Genomic DNA, 20,820 nt, shown 5'->3' on the forward strand with positions numbered 1-20,820 from the left:
AGTTTCTCCCTTTTCACAATCCTTTCAAACACAGCCAAACAAGCCGTCATCTTGGGTCATTTGTCGTCATCTTGGGTCATTTTTTTCAAGGCGCCGTGCACTGCCTTTTTTACATTCAGAGTCCGCGATAACTCCTCCATTTTCCTTGACTGAGCCGACACCCTCTGCCTCAGGACTGTGACGCGGGAATCACTCCCGGAAATCAGCTAGGGGGTTAAAGCTAGGTTGAAGTCGGCACTGAGGCATCCAGAGGTGGTGGTGGAAAAATTGTTAAAAGAGGTGAGTTTGGCAGAAAGAGTGAGCTATTTAGTGCCCTGCCACTAGTGGGCTTAATGGTATCTCCATTTGGGATTGTGCCAAAGGAGGAGGCAGGTAAGTTATGGTTATTCCACCATTTATCGTTTTCCTGGGGGGGGTTGAGTGAATGATGGCATTAACCCAGAGATTTACATGGTGGCATACATAGCAAAGGCGGTCATTAAGGCCACTTTTCGGGTACTACCCATGCATCTGGAGAGTTTGCGGCTATTCAGTTATCGTGGGGGTTATAGTGTTTAATTATTTATGACGTGCTTTTGTATGCTTGAATTATAGGAAGTCATAAAAGTTTTATTTTTGTTGTTATTTCCATTTGTTATTTATATTTTTCACTGGTTATTTACTTAATTTGTTGTAGAATAAACAGCTGCTTGCCAGCCAATTTAAGTTCAAAATCATGTGTTTGAGTGTTTTTGGAGGGCAGGGGTGGGCAGGAAAGCAGGTTGGGAGAGGTAGGTTTGAGATTAAGGGAAAGGAAGGAAGGGGTAAAGGTCGGAGCTACCTTGGTCATGGGTCTTTCACAATTTTTTCACAAAAAGGTTTGTACCTGTGCATGTGATTGTTCCAGGGCTATTATTCTTGAGTCAGATTGTGAGGTGGCAATCTCTAGCGCAGTTACTTTTGTGTTCACTGCAGTGATGTTATGTTAGAGAGTTTCTATTTCTCTCCTGAGAGAGTCCTCCAAGCATGTTGCCAGTTAGTCCAGGTCTTCCTTAATAGGTGAAAATTGCAGGAAGGCTTCTAGATCCATTGGGAGGCTCCGTTCCCCAGTGAGAGCCGGTGAGGCGTGGGGATGCTGCAGAACATGCAGAGGAAGAGCTTCTGCTGGGTGGCTGAGTAGAGGATTTGTCTTCTGGACTCAGGTATTCCCGTTTTTTTCTTATGTGCATGTCAGGGGGAAAATAGTGCAGCAGACATGTTCGTCCAGTCTTGGACTTGGCTTCTTGTACTTTGGCATTAAAGATCTGCTTGTGGTTATCAAGGTTCAATCATTTGTGTCTGAGAAGGCGCCAGGGCCAGCGCTGAGCTCCTGTAAGATGCTCCTCACACCGCCATTGCACAGCCACACCCCCAAATATGAAGTCATTTAAAGCTATCAGGTGGTTTTCAGGTGTTAGAAGAGTATTTAATTCAAACTCACCTAAAATGTCCTGTTATTGGATGATCCCATCAATGTTTATTGTGACTGAATCATACAAATAAATTCTGATCATTTTAAAGACTATTCGGCAAGTTTTTTTTGCCAAAATAAAGGTATGATGAGCTAAAAGTGATGGAATATGTTTCAATGCAAAACAAATGACCATATGGCAAGAAGAGTGTCTTTTTATGAGGGATGACTGCTGCACAAAGTGTAAAAGTATGATATAAGTGTAAGTAATATTATAATAAATTCATAGAATGCATAACAATATCTGAAAGAGTGGCTGTCAGCTTCAACAGGTCTTAAGCTCTGTATAGCACCTCTATACCTTTGACTGGAATATGAGTCATATTGTGTACATACCTTGGGGTATCCGGTTAAGTAATATAATTTCCTGTCTTTGTGGCAAATGGGAATAATCCATTTCTGAATTAATTGATTATTTGATATGCTGCATGTCTGAAAATCTGCACAGTTTCTGTGTTTTTAAGGGTTAGGCTTGATTTTTTGTGGTACCATTATTGCTCATAACATTGTGTTATATTTAAATTAATCTAATCTAAAGTTGTGGAGTTATTGTTTTCTTTTGGATTTTTTTGCTCATGAAATCCTAAGGATTATAAAATCATATCTTTCCAACACATTGGTAATTCATATTACATGCTACAATGTACAAGATAGGTATTCAGATTTGTATACTTTAATGCTTTACAGTGTTGAAAAAAATTACATTTCTATATTTAAAATAAAAAAAATTAAAAATATTTTATGTATGCATGCCTGCATGAAATAGATTATGTTAAGGTGATACAATGAAAAGGACTCAGTTATTAACTCAAGATTTTGGGGTAGATCTACTGGGCTTAGTGAATATAGCAACAATACACATTGGAAAAAATGCCGCAAGGAAATGTAAATACATGATTTTTGCTTCCACATGATTGGATGGCTGAGGTCAGCAAAGTTTCACCTCATTTATTGAACAAAGTGAACAGTTTTAACCCCTGATACTGCCTCATATTTGATGATTTAAATAAATACTTTTCATGGCCTGCAAATTGTGTAAATTCTCTATTTGTTGAATAAAAAATATTCTACATATTTACATGTTGTATTTTTTCTTTTTGAGTCTTTTGCTGTTTAGTAAGATTGGAGTTGTCTGATAAAAACTTTTAACATTCCATACATTTAAATTGTTTCTCTCCTGTGTGGGTCCTCTGGTGTTTGATAAGACTAGAACTATTTGAGAAGCACTTGTCACATTCTGAACATCACAATGGTTTCTCACCTATGTGGATCTTCTGGTGCCTAAAAAGATTAGAACTCTGTGTGAAACATTTGCCACATTCTGTGCACGTAAATGGTTTCTCTGCTGTGTGAATTCTCTGGTGGTTAGCAAGATGTGAATGTCGAGAAAAGCACTTGTCACATTCTGAACATTTAAATGGTTTCTCTCCTGTATGAGTCCTCTGGTGTACAATAAGACTATAACTTCTAGAGAAACACTTGTCACATTCTGAACATTGAAATCGTTTCTCTGCTGTGTGAATCCTCTGGTGTACAATAAGATTACATCTTCTAGAGAAACACTTGACACATTCTGAACATTGAAATGGTTTCTCTGCTGTATGAGTCCTCCGATGCTTACTAAGAGCAGAATGATGCGAAAAGCACTTGTCACATTCTGAACATTTAAACGGTTTCTCCCCTGTGTGAGTCTTTAGGTGTTCAGAAAGATAAAATTTTCTTGAGAAGCACTTGTCACATTCTGAACATTCAAATGGTTTCTCCGTTGTGTGAGTTTTCATGTGTTGAGCAAGATAAGAAACTTGTGAAAAGCACTTGCCACATTCTGAACATTTAAAGGGTTTCTGTCCTGTGTGAGTGTTTAGGTGTTCGGAAAGAAGATATTTTCTTGTAAAGCATTTGTCACATTCTGAACATTGAAATGGTTTCTCTGCTGTGTGAATCCTCTGGTGAATGACAAGATCAGAAGGTCGCAAAAAACACCTGTCACATTCTGAACATTTAAACGGTTTCTCCCCTGTGTGAGTCCTTAAGTGTTCAGAAAGAGTATTTTTTCTTGTGAAGTATTTGTCACATTCTGAACATTGAAATGGTTTCTCTTTTGTGTGAATCCTCTGGTGAATGACAAGATCAGAATGTCGTATAAAACACTTGTCACATTCTAAACATTTAAACGGTCTCTCCCCTGTATGGGTCTTTAGGTGTTCAGAAAGAGTATATTTTCTTGTGAAGCATTTGTCACATTCTGAACATTCAAATGGTTTCTTCCCTGTGTGAGTTCTCATGTGTTTAGCAAGATTAGAATTATGTGAAAAGCACTTGCCACATTCTGAACATTGAAATGGCTTCTCACCTGTGTGAATCCTTTGGTGATCAATGAGCTTTGACTTAGAGTTAAAACATTTCTGGCACTCCGGGCACTGATTCAGCTTCTCTCCAACATGACTCATTGTAGGTTTATTAAGATTTGTTTGGCTATAAAATGTTTACACAGTGGGTATTGAGAATCAGTTCATCATACTTCTTCACCTATTGAAAAAAGAGAGGGAAGCCTCTGTATCCCTTTGTCTCACTATGGTTCCTGTGCTACCACAAGCCAGGAACTATGGCAACCTTCACTGACATGAGTGGGCAGAGCCAGAACTGAGCCAGGGAGGACGGATCGACTCGTGTAGCCATGGTGATCAACTCCTAATAGGACAATTTCCCACGGTTCACCTGAAGATCTCTCCAGGCACACTAGTGTGCCACGGCACAGTGGTTGAAAATCACCTCCTTTGATAACCAGTAAACCAGTAAAAATGAAATCCATTTGCAAGGTAACCCAAAAAAACTTTTACATATAATATACTTGTGCAATTATTCAAAGTATAAATACCTGGAATGGTGGAGCATAGAGATGTATCTACAAAACCTTGTTCTCCTGATCTGTCTGTGATTCTAGTAACTGACTGAGCTGTGTTTTACCTTAAATACAATTCCCAACTATCCCCCAACATAAGGAGGCTTTAGAATTGCTAATAGGCGTACTCTACCTAACAAAAGGGTGTGTTTCCAAAACATTACTGGGCAGTGTGACCATTCTTTGTCTCCACCTAGCATCCAAAATCATTAGCATTTTATTACTGGATGGGAATGTAAAATGCAAACTAAAAATAGCATGACAATTGGTTTAGTAGAATAAGTAAATATTGGCTATGAGATCACAGCCCTTTAAAACATTGCAGCAACAGATGAAACTAACAATAATGACGATTACAAAAAGTCACATCAATGCATAGCATCCAAGGAAAGTTGCTTGATTAATACCCCCCACCCACACACACACACACACAAACCAGTCCAGTAAAATAGTAAACATGAAAATGGATATGTATTTAGTTACATTTAAATCTACTTTGACACACACACATGTGAAATCACTAATGTTCTTTGATACATGTATTATAACATCTTAGGCAACTATCTTTTTTTCAAATATTTGATTTCTCTAAAGCCAAACTATGTAACAAATGAAATTTGAGTCATATCCAAAAAGGCTTTTGACCATTTTTTTTTTACATTACTACACATATTATTGTGTGATAAGATGACATATTATCAAGTGATAATTAATATACATACAGCTTGATATAAATTAGTTTGCAAACAAACAAAAAAGTATCAAAACAAGAACCGCAACAAATCAAAGTGTAAATGAAGCAGTTTTGTGAATTAGTATAATGTAACATAAGAAAGTATCACTAAACATATAAAGTGACCTGTAATGGACTGTTGATGCGCACAGAACAGGGACCCGTTGTGACATTCGGGTACAGTGGCTCAAGAGGTTAGCACTCTGGCCTTTGCAGTGCTGGGTCCCAGGTTTGAATCTCTGCCAGGACACTGGGATTCAAACCTGGGACCTGCATGGAGTTTGCTGTAGTTTTCTTTTAACATACTTCACTCTACACAACTCCTGTGTCCATTTGTTGTATTGTTATAGGTTTGTTCTCATTATGCTGTGCTGCCTGATCCTAGCTCTATGGTATACAAGCACACTTCCACTTCCTGTTCAAACAGGTTGTCAATTAACTGTGCAGCTGGGTTGTATGCAGTATTTACAGTATGTGCTTCAAACTTCCAGGGACAAATGCAGCCTTTCAGGATTTTTCTGCTGGTTTGAGTGACATTTTAGACCTTGGCCCACTACATATTTTCTTACTCACCTCGGCTTCGTAGTGGAAGCACATAAAGGTGGATTCCTCCTTTAACCAAAGGCAATATCATCCATGAATGTTGCTTTGAGCCAAGCACATGACATCAGAAATCATGGGAACAAAAAGGAATTCTTTTCAATTTGAAGCACGTTAACCAATATGCCAAAAAAACCCTCTTTGTCTATTTCTTCTTAAAATTTCTTTACATACATGAGTGCACATCAAGTAAAACAAACAATATACACATAAAAATAAAAACTTACCTGAATGTGGATCCTTCTCTGCAAAAGTGGCCGTCACGTTTTTTTAACTGATAGAACACAATTCAGGCACACATAGTGGGCCCACATTGGCAAACACCTGAGGTTTGACGCACAACAATGCACATCAAACACTAGAGTTTTAATAAGACAATTGTGCTGTTTTTAGCCTTTCAAAAGTTCATAGAAGAAATGCTTAAAAACAATTACAATTGGCCTGTTAAATTGTAGTTCTGTTGGATCAATCAAGGTTAAAAGATCCTGTGAGATTGTAAAGGAGATCACATATAAACAAAAAAACTACAATTTTTTTTAAAACAACTTTTCAAAATAAACACATTTTCCAAAAGGTCACATTAAAATATTAAGACCACACAGACACCACTAAATTTGCATGACAAAATAAAAAAAAAAAACAAAAAAAATCAAAAACACCCAACACGTGTAACCCACACTTCCTTAAAAAGTGAGGAAAAGTATGACTTGACTACAATGCGGTCTTTTCCCCTTCTACATGAAATCAAACAGTATTTTTTGTGTAAAAATTTACTTGGATACAGAGATCACAACCGTTCTAAATAAATATAAACATTTAGGAAGAACATCTTAAATGCTGCTGGGTCCCAGGTTTGAATCTCTGCCAGGACACTGGGATTCAAACCTGGGACCTGCATGGAGTTTGCTGTAGTTTTCTTTTAACATACTTCACTCGTGTTGATTTTCTGCCACTGTTCTACACAACTCCTGTGTCCATTTGTTGTATTGTTATAGGTTTGTTCTCATTATGCTGTGCTGCCTGATCCTAGCTCTATGGTATACAAACACACTTCCACTTCCTGTCCAAACAGGTTGTCAATTAACTGTGCAGCTGGGTTGTATGCAGTATTTACAGTATGTGCTTCAAACTTCCAGGGACAAATGCAGCCTTTCAGGATGTTTCTGCTGGTTTGAGTGACATTTTAGACCTTGGCCTACTACATATTTTCTTACTCACCTCGGCTTGGTAGTGGAAGCACATAAAGGTGGATTCCTCCTTTAACCATAAGCAATATCATCCATGAATGTTGCTTTGAGCCAAGCACATGACATTAGAAATCATGGGAACAAATAGGCATTCTTTTCAATTTGAACCCTTTGTCTATTTCTTCTTAGCATGAAAAAAAATTAGCATGAAAAAAAAAAAAAAAAACTACACTTCAATAAAAAGTAAAAATAGGTTCAGAAATGGCCCAATATTTATTGCATCCAAAAATACTTACCAAACCAATGTGCAATTTGGACCTATCAAGGTTGGAAAACTGGATTAGAAAAACTCTATGCCGAACAAACATTTAAAGCTGGTAATAATGACAAATTACCGGATGAAATAATATGGCTACAAACATAATAACATAGCATTAACATTGACTTTCCCAATTGTAAAACAGACATTGAAAAAATCAAAGTTTAAAAAACAAAAACAGTTTTTCTGCTAAATGGTAAGCAAAGTAGGAAATGTAGCAACATAGATTAGTACAATCTCGCCTGCCAGAATTCTAGATATTGCTAAAATTCTAGATATCTATCTAAACATAATTAATTTGTTTTAGATGTTTTAAAATATATACTCACACACAATGCCTTCATTTTCAGTATGGACACTTACTCCCAGGTACAGGGGGTGGCAATGGGGACATGTTGAGCCCCAGCCTTTGCCAACCTGTACCTGGGGGGTTTGGAAAGTATGATCATGGCGGATGAGGTCTTCTCTGCCATGTTTTGCTATGATGGAGGTCCAAGGATGATGTCCTCATCCTATGGCAGGGCTCTGAGACCCAATTAGAATTCTTCCATAAACTCAATTATTCTATTGTGAAGTTTACCATACAGTAGAGTAATGTCTCCAATTCTTGGATATAGAAATCTGTACCAACCAAGATTTATCCGTTTCTTCCAAGTTATTCCGTAATCCTATGGCGGATAACACTATTTTGTCAGCAACAAGTGCCCATCCGGAATCCCTCAAAGGTCCTACAGTTGAGGTTATTACAAAGAGGTTATAAGAAAACTACTCTTAAGAATGCTTATAACTTATAAGAGTGAAACAACAAAGGAGAACAGAAATATTATTTGCAACTACTAAATCTATGAAACAAGGACAAGTGAGAATAATTACACGATATTGAGAACAACATAACACATTAACCACCTAGGCGGTTACCCCGACCCTGGTTCAGGGTAAGAAAACTTGCTGAAAGCATTTACCCTGTACCAGGTTTGGGGTAGCTAAAAATAGAAACAAGCGTTACAGTGCAATCTGATTGTCATATAACTTTGTATGACAATCAGATTACAACTGAAAAAAAAAAACACTTACCTTAATCCCCCCATCTCCTCCGTAGACATCCGTCCTCTTCTGTCTTCTCCCGGCGTGTGCAGTGACAAACTCCGGGGTTTCCCAGTGACGAAAATTCAAATCATTTTGTATTGGATTCAATATAAAATAGCTGTATTGAGTTCAATACAAATAAATCTTCATATAATATATACATAGTTCTCCCCAGAGGTTTTTAGCCGGTTGCTCCGCCCGGCTGATTTGAATACCCCACCCAGCTCTCAGCAGTTCTCATCCTCGGATGCACAGATCTCAGTGAGGCTGCTCTGTGCTCCGTGTCATCCATTCAGAGGATTGCTGCTGCCGATGAGAGGTGAGCACACAGCTCAGCCTTCATGTGAAGGAGACACAGGCAGCCCCGCCCCCATCTCATAGCACGAGCTCGGATTTCTGCCTGTGACATGTATCCAGTGTGTATAAAGTGCATGTCATTCTGCATCCTCACAGCTCTCGGTGTACAAACCTCCATATCTCCTAATGTATGTCACAATGACCTGTAACTATCAGGGTGTACAGTGGACCCTCACAGATACTAGTTACTACAATTTCAGCCCCCCAGCTTCAAAGAATTTCAAGATATGGGGGTCACAAATGTAAAAAGTTATGAAAACTGAACTTTGGGGTTGCGGTTTCAGAGGAAAATGCAACTAGGAGTCCTAAATTGAAAGTGCAAATTGGGGACCCCGGGGGCCACTAACATAGCAAGGAGCATTGAGGTGGGGCCCCTAAATATATACCTACATCTGATATCACATGCATGATGCTATTAAAGCATCGCCACATTTTTAACATTATATTAAAGAGTGACTTTCTGTTAGTATGGAAAAATGTGCATTTTTTTCTTTGTTTTTACACCTTTGTGGAGAGGACCTCTCCCCTTCAGTCTTCACTTCCATTTCGGTAAAGACCGAAGGGGAAATCGGCAGCCTCCTGTGATATTTGTGTCACATTATGCTTCTTGTGTGCATGCACCTTCAGAGGATTTCTTATAATGTAAAAAAAAAATTAAAAAAGCGTTTAATATTATGCATGCGCAGTGCAAGGCAACACTGGATGTACAAGTGAGCATCAGAGAAAAGGTGGAAGCTGGGCCAGCATGGGCCTGCTGGGCTAATTTTGTAAAAGCATCAAATGAAAAAAAAAATGTTTTCACAAAAGTTCACTTTAACTGTGTTATAGACACAGGAGCACATCTGAAGTTAGGCTGAATTCACACCGGCAGTAAGGTTACATTTTTCCTTTTCTCATGCCAGGAACCACTGCTGCTTAAAAAACTTCTAGCTCTGAAAAAGCCCAACACTTACCACCTGTTACCAATCCTAGGTGTCCAGCACTTACCGCTTGTTACCAATCCTAGGTGCCTTATTAAATTTTGGACATATTTCGGTGAGTTATGCCTAAGAATTATAGCATACAATCTAAAAGAAACTTACATGCAAAAAATGTAACGCTTTTTGCATAAAAATACGGAAAGAATTAGAATGCTCTGTGTTTGCGTACGCATCACTGGGCGATTCCTGATGACGTCGGTGTGTGCGCCCATCGACCGGGGTCGTGCCGGGAAATTCAAATATTTTGTATTGGATTCAATACAAAGTCCTGTATCCAATCCAATACAAAATAATACAAACTAGTTTTATGTGGTTTTGTCTATAGGTATGTGACTTTGGACTTGTTTTAAAATTTACCACACTAGGGAGGTGTTTTAGAAATATATAGTACTATACAGTATACAGAATTATTGCATTTTCAGTATTTTTGATTTATTTATGCATTCTTGTTTAAACTGATTTTTGTGTTTTTTATTAAATGTTATTATTAAAGTTAATTTGTTTCTTTTACATGATTGTGTTTCAAACAATTTTGGTCACTCCTTTAAGTCACCACATGGCAACAAGACACATCTTAAGCTTCCAGCCATTCCTCTAGATCCACTAATTATAATTCCCCCATCTTTTGTGCCTCAATGAAAATGAATAAACTATGTATCTTGGGAGATAGCAACAGTTCCTTAAATTATATACAGAAAAAGAAAATTAAAAACATTTCTTGTTTAAAAAAAAAATGATCATTTACATTTTCTGTACAAATGTACTTTTCTTTTTTTTTTTTTTTTTAAACATTTTATATTTTCAGAACAAAAATGGAAGACATCACAAATGATACATTTAGTGAAATATTAGTATGAAAGTACCAAACATTAATGAAACATACAAAACAAAAACAAGAAACAATAAGAATATAACCCATACATTTCAACATGGATTTCAACTCTGGTTATAAAGATCATCAGTCAGATACTCCATTAGCCTAATTTCACACACTTTTTGTGACAATATCTCAACACTTGGTCCCTTTGGTTCTGGGTAAAAATCATGCCAAGCTTCCTTTCCCAGCCCTTCAGGTAGGTAGGTATATATTCATCTGGCATATTCAACAAGGAGTACAAAGCTGATTGGGCATGGCGTCAACTCATATCCCCAGTGACCATTTTTTCCAAAACAGTTAATTGTCTGCCATATCCCATCTCTGCAGCATTTTAAGACAATGGGATAATTGTGCTGCTTTCCAAAAGTCCAGCCCCTAAGAAACAGAAGGGTCAACTAAATTTGCTAGTGTACACAAAGTTCCTCCCTCTACAAAATGTCTCGCCCTGGACAGTCCCCTCTGTCTGAGGGAATCAAAACCACTCCCCCCCCCACAAGTTTGCTCCTGAAGAGTAGTTGTCTATTTAAACAGGGGCTCTTGTTACCACAGATAAATGTAAACATTTTTGCATGTAATCATTTAAAAAAAACTTTAGGGTAGTGGTATGGGCAAAGCCTGAAAGAAATACAACATCCTGGGGAGCAAGTTCATTTTAGCAACCTGTACCCTTCCAAACTAGGAAAAGGAGCGGGTAACCCAGAGCAGAAGTAGCAGTGTGGCAAAGAAAAATGGGAGTGAGGAGCACCGAGGGGTCCTGGGGGAGGGGGACATGCGGGTATAAGGGAGGACTTATCCCCCCATGAAAGGGGAGGTTTATGTGTTTTTTGAGCGACCGCTTGCAGGCACCTGCAGTCCACGAGAACATTTGGAAAGGTGAATTGGGGACATTTACTCTGTTGCCCCTGAAGTGCTTTCATTTTGGGAGGAGTGCTGGTGGGGAAGGGCAGCGTGAGGAGAGTAAACAGCAGTGGTGTCAGCTGATTCTCTGCTCGTTTTTTTTAATTGGTTACAGGCATTTCAGATTTTGGCAAGCTTTATCAGGGAGAAACAGCCAGGACAATGGTTGGCACTATTTTGGTACTTAGACACAATTAGGGAGGCTTATCAAATGCAAGGGGAAGTCATACGGTAGAGATAAGATGAGCAGGAAAGCAGTGCACTCGACACGGCACTGGGACCACAAGGACATAGATTTGTGGATGTGCCTGATGATGAAGAGAAGACAAGGAGGTCTACGGTTATTTAGGGGGGGTGGCAGTCCAAAAGCGGGAGGGTCGTGGGCCAGTAAGAAGGGAGTTTGCTGGCTGTTCAATGAAAGAGGTTGCAAATTTGGTGGGAGGTGCAAGTATTTTAACAGGAGGTCAGAAAAGGAAGCGAGGCCAGTGGAAAGAGGGATGACAGCGGTGAGGGCAGAAAGGTTGTGCCATTTCTAAGTAGGTACCCAGAAACACAGGCAGTGCAGGTGCTGGAGGAGGGGTTTTTGGATCCCCAGTGGGATGGGAGAGTCGGCAAAGGTCCTGCAGAATTGGTAGTCGGCACTGAGGCATTCAGAGGTGGTGGTGGAATAATTGGTAAAAGAGGTGAGTTTCAGCAGAAAGAGTGGCCTGTTTAGCGCCCTGCCACTAGTGGGCTTAGTGGTATCTCCATTTGGGATTTTGCCAAAGGCGGAGGTGGGCAAGTTTTGGTTAATCTGCCATTTATCTTTCAACTGGGAAGTTCAGTGAATGATGGCATTTACCCCGAGATATACATGGTGGCACACATCATATGGAGTGATTCAGTGGTTCCAATGCTATGGGGTGGGTACGTTGATAGCAAAGGCAGTCCATTGAGGCCGCTATTTGGTTACTGCCTGTACATCTGGAGAGTTTGCGGATATTTAATGGGAAGGAAAGAATTTTGTGAATCGCTGCCTTTAAATGGAGTGCTCAAATTTTTGAACCCTTTTTGAGAAGTTTAGCTCTTTCTTGGAGTAGGTTATGAGGACAGTGGCTGTTGGCCACATTGTAGCATGTGGCTTACAGCTTTGGAATGTTATTGGCAGCGGACAGGACAGAGGGACCATCAATGTCACCGTTTTTTCTTGAAATCCGGTTTTTGCTTGAAAAATTCAAGGGGTGCACAATGTTTTAGCTGACGCATTGTCTCAATTTCAGTTTGGCACGTTTCGCCTGCTGGCACTAGAGGCTGAGCATCATGGTTTCCCCTGTCCTAACCATCTGCGGAGGGGTTACATCCATCATGGGGTAGGGGATGTGACTAAGGATTTTGTGGTTAGGCAGGTGGTGAAAGGGCATAGGAGGGGGAAGTGGAAGCTGGATACACAGTGGTCTGTGTCATTTGAGTTGCTACATAGAGAGATTGGGGAGATGAAAAGGGTGTGTACAGGTGGGTAAAATTGGGCGCTATTTAAAGCAGTGTTTGTGATGGCTTTCTTTGGGGCTGGCGTGTTGGTGAAATGGTTAGCCCATCCAAGACTAGGCCTGGGGGTGTTTTGGCACAGGTTATTGAGAGTTAAGCATACTGGGTACATTTGGTCATTCAACATTGAAAGACTGATCAACACGGGAGGGGGTTTAAGGTGGTGTTTAGGTTGGAAGGGTTCAAGGTCTGCCGGAAGCGGCTGCAGAGGTAATGAGGAGGTGGACACTGGGGGTGGAGGATGGAACATTTTTGTGTAAATTTCAATTTGTAGCGGTTTTCAGAAAATGTTTGAGTAGGTTGGGAATGGCAGTAGAGGGGTATTCTTCACATTGAGGATCAGAGCAGCTACTAAGGCAACTAAGTGGGGTCTGGGGGAGGAGGTCATTAGAAGGATTGGTAAATGGGAATCCAGAAGAATTCAGCTGTACGTAAGGCCTCATTTATTTTCAATTGTCGGGCGGGAGGGCAGGAGCAAGGGGAGGAGGGTTTTTAGGAGCAGGAGTAGAGTGCTGAGGGCAAGTTTTTGATTCCATTGTTTGTGTCTTTTAGGAGATCAGGCTTGGCCGATATGGATAGTCAGGCAGTAAAGTGGGGTGCGCAGAGAGTAGAACTTAGGCCGAAAGGAAGACAGCTGGGCTTGAAGATGAAGTAACATTTTGCATGATTGATGTCCCAGGTTTGCTTTGAAATAGGGTCGTGCCCGAGAATCGCAAATGTGCGGCTTTTGACAGGACCTCAGGTGTTGTAGTGATCCATGCGGGAGCAATGGGGGAATGATTTATGAGGAAAGTGATTTGAGATGTCAAATTAGATTTTTTTAGGTTGAGGGTGGAGTTCCTAAGCTTGGTAATGGTTTGGTCAGATATTGTGGCCCGGACCAGTTGCAAGGGAGTCTGCCCTGTAGAAAAAGATTAACCCTGGATCAATGTAAATGAGGATGTGGGTTGTTTTGTGGCCAGGAATGGGGGCATTGTGGTGCGGCATTGGGAGTTGAAGGAAGAGATTTGGAGGTATTAAAAAAGGGATGGTGTGCATTTCAATGGTATAGGAATAGACATGTGGTTCCTGGGCTTACAGGATGGAATTCAAAGAGCACTGCAAATGTGGAGGAGAGCACAGGTTTGAGGTCTCCCACCTATGCACTGTGGCAGTTGGGGTCTTGGAAGGCTAGGGTCCTGTTCGCTATAAGTGGAGAATATTGGCAAGATTTATCCTCCTTGGTGGGGTCTCCCTTTCAATAATTGAAGGTTATGGCTTCTGAGGCAGTACCAGGCAGCCAGGGACCAATGTTGACATGTTAGCAGAATGAAAATCCTGATGGGTTGCAGACTTTGCCTTTGAGACCTGCAGCTCGATTTTCAGGTTTATAACAGGAAGGTTTGGGTTTTTATAAGATAAGGACTATTGTTGTTTAACTTTAAAAGGGGTTATAGTGTTTGATTGGTTATTTACTTAATTTGTTGTAAAATAAATGGCTGAAGGTTGAAAATCATGTGTTTGAGTGTTTTTTTTTTAGTCATGACTCCCTGAAATATATCCAATAGTAATAAATTTTAATAATTCAATAATAAACATAAAAAAAAACTGTTAAAGAAATAGTTAAAAATGTAATATAAATGTACAGTAGCATATATTTGTATTGTATATCTTTGTATTGGACTCAATACAGGTATTTTGTATTGAATCCAATACAAGATGATTTGAATTTTCCGGCGCTCTGCCCACATAAACCGGTGCCCACACCGTCATCACGGGAAACCCTGTAGATCTCAGCTCTTCACTTTGGGGCTGGAGATCAGTGGGAGAAGACGTGTCCTCAGGACCTGCAGGCACCAGAAGGATGACAGGGGACAAGAGAGGAAGGTAAGTGTATTTTATATTTTTTTTTAGCCTAAAGTGACCCTGAGTGTGACTCTGGATTACCGCTTTTGGTATCTAAAATCCACACTTGGGGTTACTGCTAGGGGGGTAAAAGCTATCAGGTAGGTTTAAGATATTAGAAGAGCATTTTAATTTAAACTCACCTAAACTGCCCTGTTATTGGATGATCCCATCAATGTGACTGAATCATACAAATAAATTGTGATCATTTTTTTGACTAATTAGGCAAATTTTTTTTGTTGCCAAAATAATGGTATGAGGAGCTAAAAGAGAGGTGGAGTTTGTTTCAATGCAAACAAAATGACCATATGGCATCTTTCTAAGACAATGGTAATTCATATTACATGTTTCTACATTATAACCATGATAGGTATTCAGACTTTTATACTTTAATGCTTTACAGTGTTGAAAAATTACATTTCTGTATTTAAAAAAAAGATTTATTAAAAATATTTTATGCATGCATGTCTGCATGAAACAGAATATGTTAAGGTAACACAATTAAAAAGATTCAGTTAATAACTCAAGACTTTGGGGTAGATCTACTGGGCTTAGTTAATAAGGCAACAATACACATGGGAAAAAATGACCAATTATGAGCAAAGAAATGTAAATACACTATTTTTGCTTCAGCATGATTGGATAGCTGAGGTCAGCAAAGTTTCACCTCATTTATTGAGCAAAGTGAACAGTCAACCCCTGATACCGTCTCATATTTGATGATTATAAGAAATATTTTTACATGACCTGCTAATTGTGTAGATTCTCTTGTTGTTAAGTAAGAAAAAATCATATTGACAGGCATTTGACACTTTTAACATTTACTTTTTTTTAATCATTAGATGCAAAAATACAGTTGAAAAAAAATAAAGAATGAGGCATTGGTTAACAACATACAATAAAAGATTCATGCAATAAACAAAGAAAGTATGGTGGTATCAGTCCATTCTGTGAAAGGAGCGTTGTACTGTGTACATTATCAGTTCTCATTTATTACACTTACATGAACTGGATAATCCTTAGCAAGCAATTTCAGAACATACCGACAAGTTTAATGAAATATTTTATAATACTCTGCTAGATCTGTAGGGGCAAAGTATCTAATAAGGTCTCCCAAATCTCAAAGAACTCCTAAAGAAAAAAGATTGATTCTATAATTATATATATATATATATATATATATATATATATATATATATATATATATATATATGTTTTTTTTTTTTTTCTTTGTGAGTCTTTTGCTGTTTAGTAAGATTGGAGTTAAGCTTTAACATTCCATAATTTTAAATGGTTTCTCTCCTCTGTGAATCCTCTGATGCCTAATAAGATCAGAATGTCGCGAAAAGCACTTGTCACATTCTGGACATTTAAAAGGTTTCTCTCCTGTGTGAGTCTTTAGGTGTTCAGAAAGATTATATTTTCTTGTGAAGCATTTGTCACATTCTGAACATTCAAATGGTTTCTCCCCCGTGTGAATTCTCATGTGTTCAGCCAGATAAGGAATATGTGAAAAGCACTTGGCACATTCTGAACATTTAAATGGTTTCTCTCCTGTGTGAGTCCTCTGGTGTACAATAAGATTATAACTTCTAGAGAAACACTTGTCACATTCTGAACATTGAAATGGTTTCTCTACTGTGTGAATCCTCCGGTGCTTAGTAAGATCAGAATGTCGCGAAAAGCACTTGTCACATTCTGAACATTGAAATGGCTTCTCTCCTGTGTGAGTCCTTAGGTGTTCAGAAAGAGTATATTTTCTTGAGAAGCACTTGTCACATTCTGAACATTCAAATGGTTTCTCCTCTGTGTGAATTTTCATGTGTTGAGCAAGATTGGAGTTATGGGAAAAGCACTTACCACATTCTGAACATTGAAATGGTTTCTCCTCTGTGTGAATTCTCATGTGTTCAGCAAGATTAGAACTATGTGAAAAGCACCTGTCACATTCTGAACATGTAAATGGTTTCTTTCCTGTATGAGTCCTCTGGTGTACAATAAGATTATTACTTCTAGAGAAACACTTGTCACATTCAGAACATTGAAATGGTTTCTCTGCTGTGTGGATCCTCCGGTGCTTAGTAAGATCAGAATGTCGTGAAAAGCACTTGTCACATTCTGAACATTGAAATGGCTTCTCTCCTGCGTGAATCCTTTGGTGAGCAATGAGCTTTGATTTAGAGTTAAAACCTTTTTGACACTTGGAGCACTGATTCAGTTTCTCTCCAACTTGACTCATTGTATGTTTATGAAGATTTGCTTAGTTGTAAAATGTTTCCCCTGTTGGTATTGAATGATCAGTTCATCATATTTCTTTGCCTATTGAAAAAACAATATTAAATGTTTATTTACCATCTTAACGTCAAAAGACTGCATCAGAAATTGATTTTTAAACACGTTGGAAGTATAAATATTACAAAATATTATTTTTTGACTAACTGCATTGACATCCTGCTGAGTGATTTAAAATTACAAATGCTACTTATAGCCTGCTTGGTAAATTCTGTTTTGTTTACGTTCAATGCTTTTTGCTTGTTTAATGCTTTTGTCTTATAATCATGAGTCATCCAGAGTAGTTTTATAACTAAGTTGCAAAATTCAACAATACCAGTAACATTGAAAATTCTTTAATATAAAAATTAAAAACAAACAATAATACAGCAAGACATACAAACCACATATGTATAAATTATCCTCATAAATGTTATGGAGGATAACTGATGCAAAGGTGGTTTGCGTTTTATAATTTTTATATTAAAGAATTTTCAATGTTACTGGTTTTGTTAAATTTTAAAACTGTTAGTTACTCTGAAACATATTTATATATATATATATATATATATATATTTTTTTGCTTTTAAAATCCTTGAGGACTTGCTAAAAAGCTGCTAGGCTTTAAAATATTTTGTGCAAACTGTCATATTGGTAGGTATATTTTTGCACTTTTCATTGTCTGTTATTAGAATGTAAATCTCTATTCCATTTAGTTATATTCTGGATTTTTAGTTCATTTGCAGTTCCTGATTTCTTCAGTACCCAGTAATATGTTATTCCCAAATATCGATAGGGTAAAAATGTTAGAAAACAAATAAGGTAGCTTTAAAGCTTTTGTTAATAATTTGTCAAGTGAAATGTAGCAGCCACTCTACAAAAAAGCAGTGTGTATTTACATCCCCTGACAGTTAGAATTTTAAGCTCAAGTTCAAGCTGAGGTGGAATATGACTCACCCACTGAGAGAGAGAGGGAAGCCTCTGTGTTCCTTTGTCTCACTACTGTTCCTGTGCTACCACAAGCCAGGAACTATGGCAACCCTTGCTGACATGAGTGGGCAGAGCCAGAACTGAGCCAGGGTGGAGCGATTGACTTGTGTAGCCATGGCAATCCACTCCTAACTAGAATAATTTCCCACAGTACACCTGAAGATCTCTCCAGCCACACACAGTGGTTGAAAGTCATTGCCATAGACAACCAGTAAACCGGTAAAAAAAGTAAAAATGAATAAATTTGCAAGCTAACCCAAAAAACTTTTTAACATATACTTTACTTGAGCAATTATACAAGTATAAATACCTGGAATGGTGGAGCATAGAAATGTATCTGCAAAACCTTGTTCACCTGATCTGTCTGTGATTTTAGTAACTGACTGAGCTGTGTTTTACCTTAAATACAATTCCTAACCATTCTCCAACATAAGAAGGCTTTAGAATTGCTAATAGGTGTAATCTACCTAACAAAAGGGTGTGTTTCCAAAACATTACTCGGCAGTGTGACCATGCTTTATCTCCACCTAGCATACAGAATCATTAGCATTTTATTACTGGGTGGGAATGTAAAATGAAAACTAAAAATAGCATGACAGTTGGTTTAGTAGAATAAGTAAATTTTGGTTACAAGATCACAGCCATGTAAATTTAACAATAGAAAGAAAAGTTGCAACATTTGGGACTTTTCAATGGTCAACACTATAAGTTCACAAAATATTAAATACATTTTCTATAGAATATTATCCAACTATTTAATAGTTTCAAAAGGCAAAAAGGACAACAAAACTATTAATGACATTCATAATCATAACCTTTTCTTTTTTATTATATCACAGTAAATGCCACCTCAATGCGTTTCAAAACACCTCTTCACCAGGAAGTGCTCTGACAATTTATTAAAGGATCTAATCTCTAATAACATTTCATAATATATTTCAAATGGTTTACATATAAATAAACCAATTCCGGCCAAAAGTTACTACCCATAAGAAAAGCAAAACCATACCACTTAAAGACAAATTATACATTTTGGGGGAATGTCAAATGCAAACCAAAAATAGCATGACAATTGGCTTAGTAAAATAAGCAAATATTGGCTATAGGATCACATCCCTTTCAATTAATTTAAACAGAAAAATTGCAACATTTCCAACTTTTCAATAGTTAACACTAAGTTCTTAAACATTTTACAATTCTTTGCAAAAAGGAAAACAAGACTGTTTATAACATAATCAACCATTTCTGTTATATTATGTCACAGTAAATGCCAACTTAATGTGCTTCAAAATACCTCTTCATCAGGAGGTGTTCTGACAACAGGGAAATGTCACTACAATATTACCAATAAAAAGATTTATTTATTAAAACAAAAAAAACATTTACTCAAACTTAATAACCCATTATATTATATTCAAAGTGCTTTACATATAAATAAACCAATTCAGCCAAAAGTAACTACCCATAAGAAAAAGGAAAAACAAAACTATACCAGTCAAACAAAGACAAATCAATTCAATCTCTTACAATATGCCCTTTTCATGAATTGTGCAGATGGAATAGGTGGAATCAAAACTTCCTGAAAACAATCTGTTTCCGCAACATCTCATGCTGTCATGGTCCCTTCCGTGACGGAAGTTTGAGGATCTGTCAGACAAGCTGCATGTGAGATTATCTGACAGCCTCTTTGTTTTTACTTGTTTCTGTGTTATTGTTTGTAATGACCACTCCCCTTGTATCAGGTGCAGCTGGTGGTCATTACTGCTCCTCCATTTAGTCTGGCCTCACACTTCATGCTGTGCAGTTGATATTCACTGCTGTGTTGTGAATTATTATTATTATTATTATTATTATTAAACAGGATTTATATAGCGCCAACATATTACGCAGCGCTGATAGCTGGAGTGTTGTGCCATCCTGAGTTCCTGTTTATATCTGCTAATAAGTTGCTTTACTTTTGGTGTTTTGTGGTTATTTAGTTGTTTACTAGGCCTCAGGGAGACACTGGGTCCTTCATAGGGGAAGGAACCAGTAGTCTCAAGCCAGACACTACTGCTAGGGCTATAATGGGCTAGTAGGAACTAGGTTCCTGTGTATGAGTATTCTCACCATCAGGGGATACTCATACGGTTAGGAGTTAGGGCTAGATCAGGGTGTTTGCAAGGGGTGTCCATTCCCTTTTCCCTAGTCATTTGAAGCCTAGTAGTGAGTAAAACCTTTCTGTTTCCCTCCCCTCCCTGTTATTCGTGACACATGAGCTTTACAAGTTTGCCTAAATGAAACCAACAGAATCCCAAGAAAAATATTTTCAACTGATCCTGATACAAGTATGATCAGTCAACCCATAATTATTCATTATGATTTATATAAGTGTCCAATATTATATAAAAAATCAATACCTGTTGCTCGAGAAATCCCAGAATGGAATCAGGTCCAGAGCCTAACAATCAGTAACAAGAGTGCCGACCCAATGATCTTTTAAACTGCATGAATGCCACACACAGGAAGAAGCATGTACCCAGGCAGAGATGCATACAGTTGAGCAGAGCAGCAGTACAAGAGAGAGTGCACAAGCCATAGAAAAGCTCTCATTTAAAAAGCCCTCCCTACAACCATGTGACTCCGGGCACCCAATCGAACATTGCTTAGAGATGACACCGGAGATGTATTTACAAGAAATAGCTGGGAAGACAAAGCAGTTGTCTAGCAATCAGCAGGTAATCA

General features: G+C 38.2%; 3 protein-coding genes across 5 annotated transcripts in view; 1 reads left to right on the forward strand and 2 right to left on the reverse strand.

Annotated features, from left to right (window-relative positions):
* The window catches only part of LOC140327980 (uncharacterized), a 648,380-nt gene that overhangs the window by 501,884 nt on the left and 125,676 nt on the right, over positions 1-20,820 (forward strand). The window lies entirely within an intron of this gene.
* Positions 1-20,820, reverse strand: part of LOC140327981 (uncharacterized) — a 91,752-nt gene that overhangs the window by 34,122 nt on the left and 36,810 nt on the right. The window contains exon 3 of the mRNA XM_072407242.1: positions 2,751-4,018. Coding sequence (XP_072263343.1) covers positions 2,751-3,939 — 1,189 coding nt within the window. The 5' untranslated portion in view covers positions 3,940-4,018. The remainder of the gene's footprint in view (positions 1-2,750; positions 4,019-20,820) is intronic.
* LOC140327982 (uncharacterized) overlaps positions 15,648-20,820 on the reverse strand; it is a 41,993-nt gene continuing 36,820 nt past the window's right edge. For all 3 annotated transcript variants that reach the window (XM_072407243.1, XM_072407244.1, XM_072407245.1), the window contains one exon: positions 15,648-17,154. In XM_072407243.1, the coding sequence (XP_072263344.1) occupies positions 16,106-17,074 (969 nt within the window). In that variant the 5' untranslated portion in view covers positions 17,075-17,154 and the 3' untranslated portion in view covers positions 15,648-16,105. The remainder of the gene's footprint in view (positions 17,155-20,820) is intronic.

This window comes from Pyxicephalus adspersus, chromosome 4, assembly GCF_032062135.1.
Source record: "Pyxicephalus adspersus chromosome 4, UCB_Pads_2.0, whole genome shotgun sequence".
Lineage (NCBI taxonomy): Eukaryota > Metazoa > Chordata > Amphibia > Anura > Pyxicephalidae > Pyxicephalus > Pyxicephalus adspersus.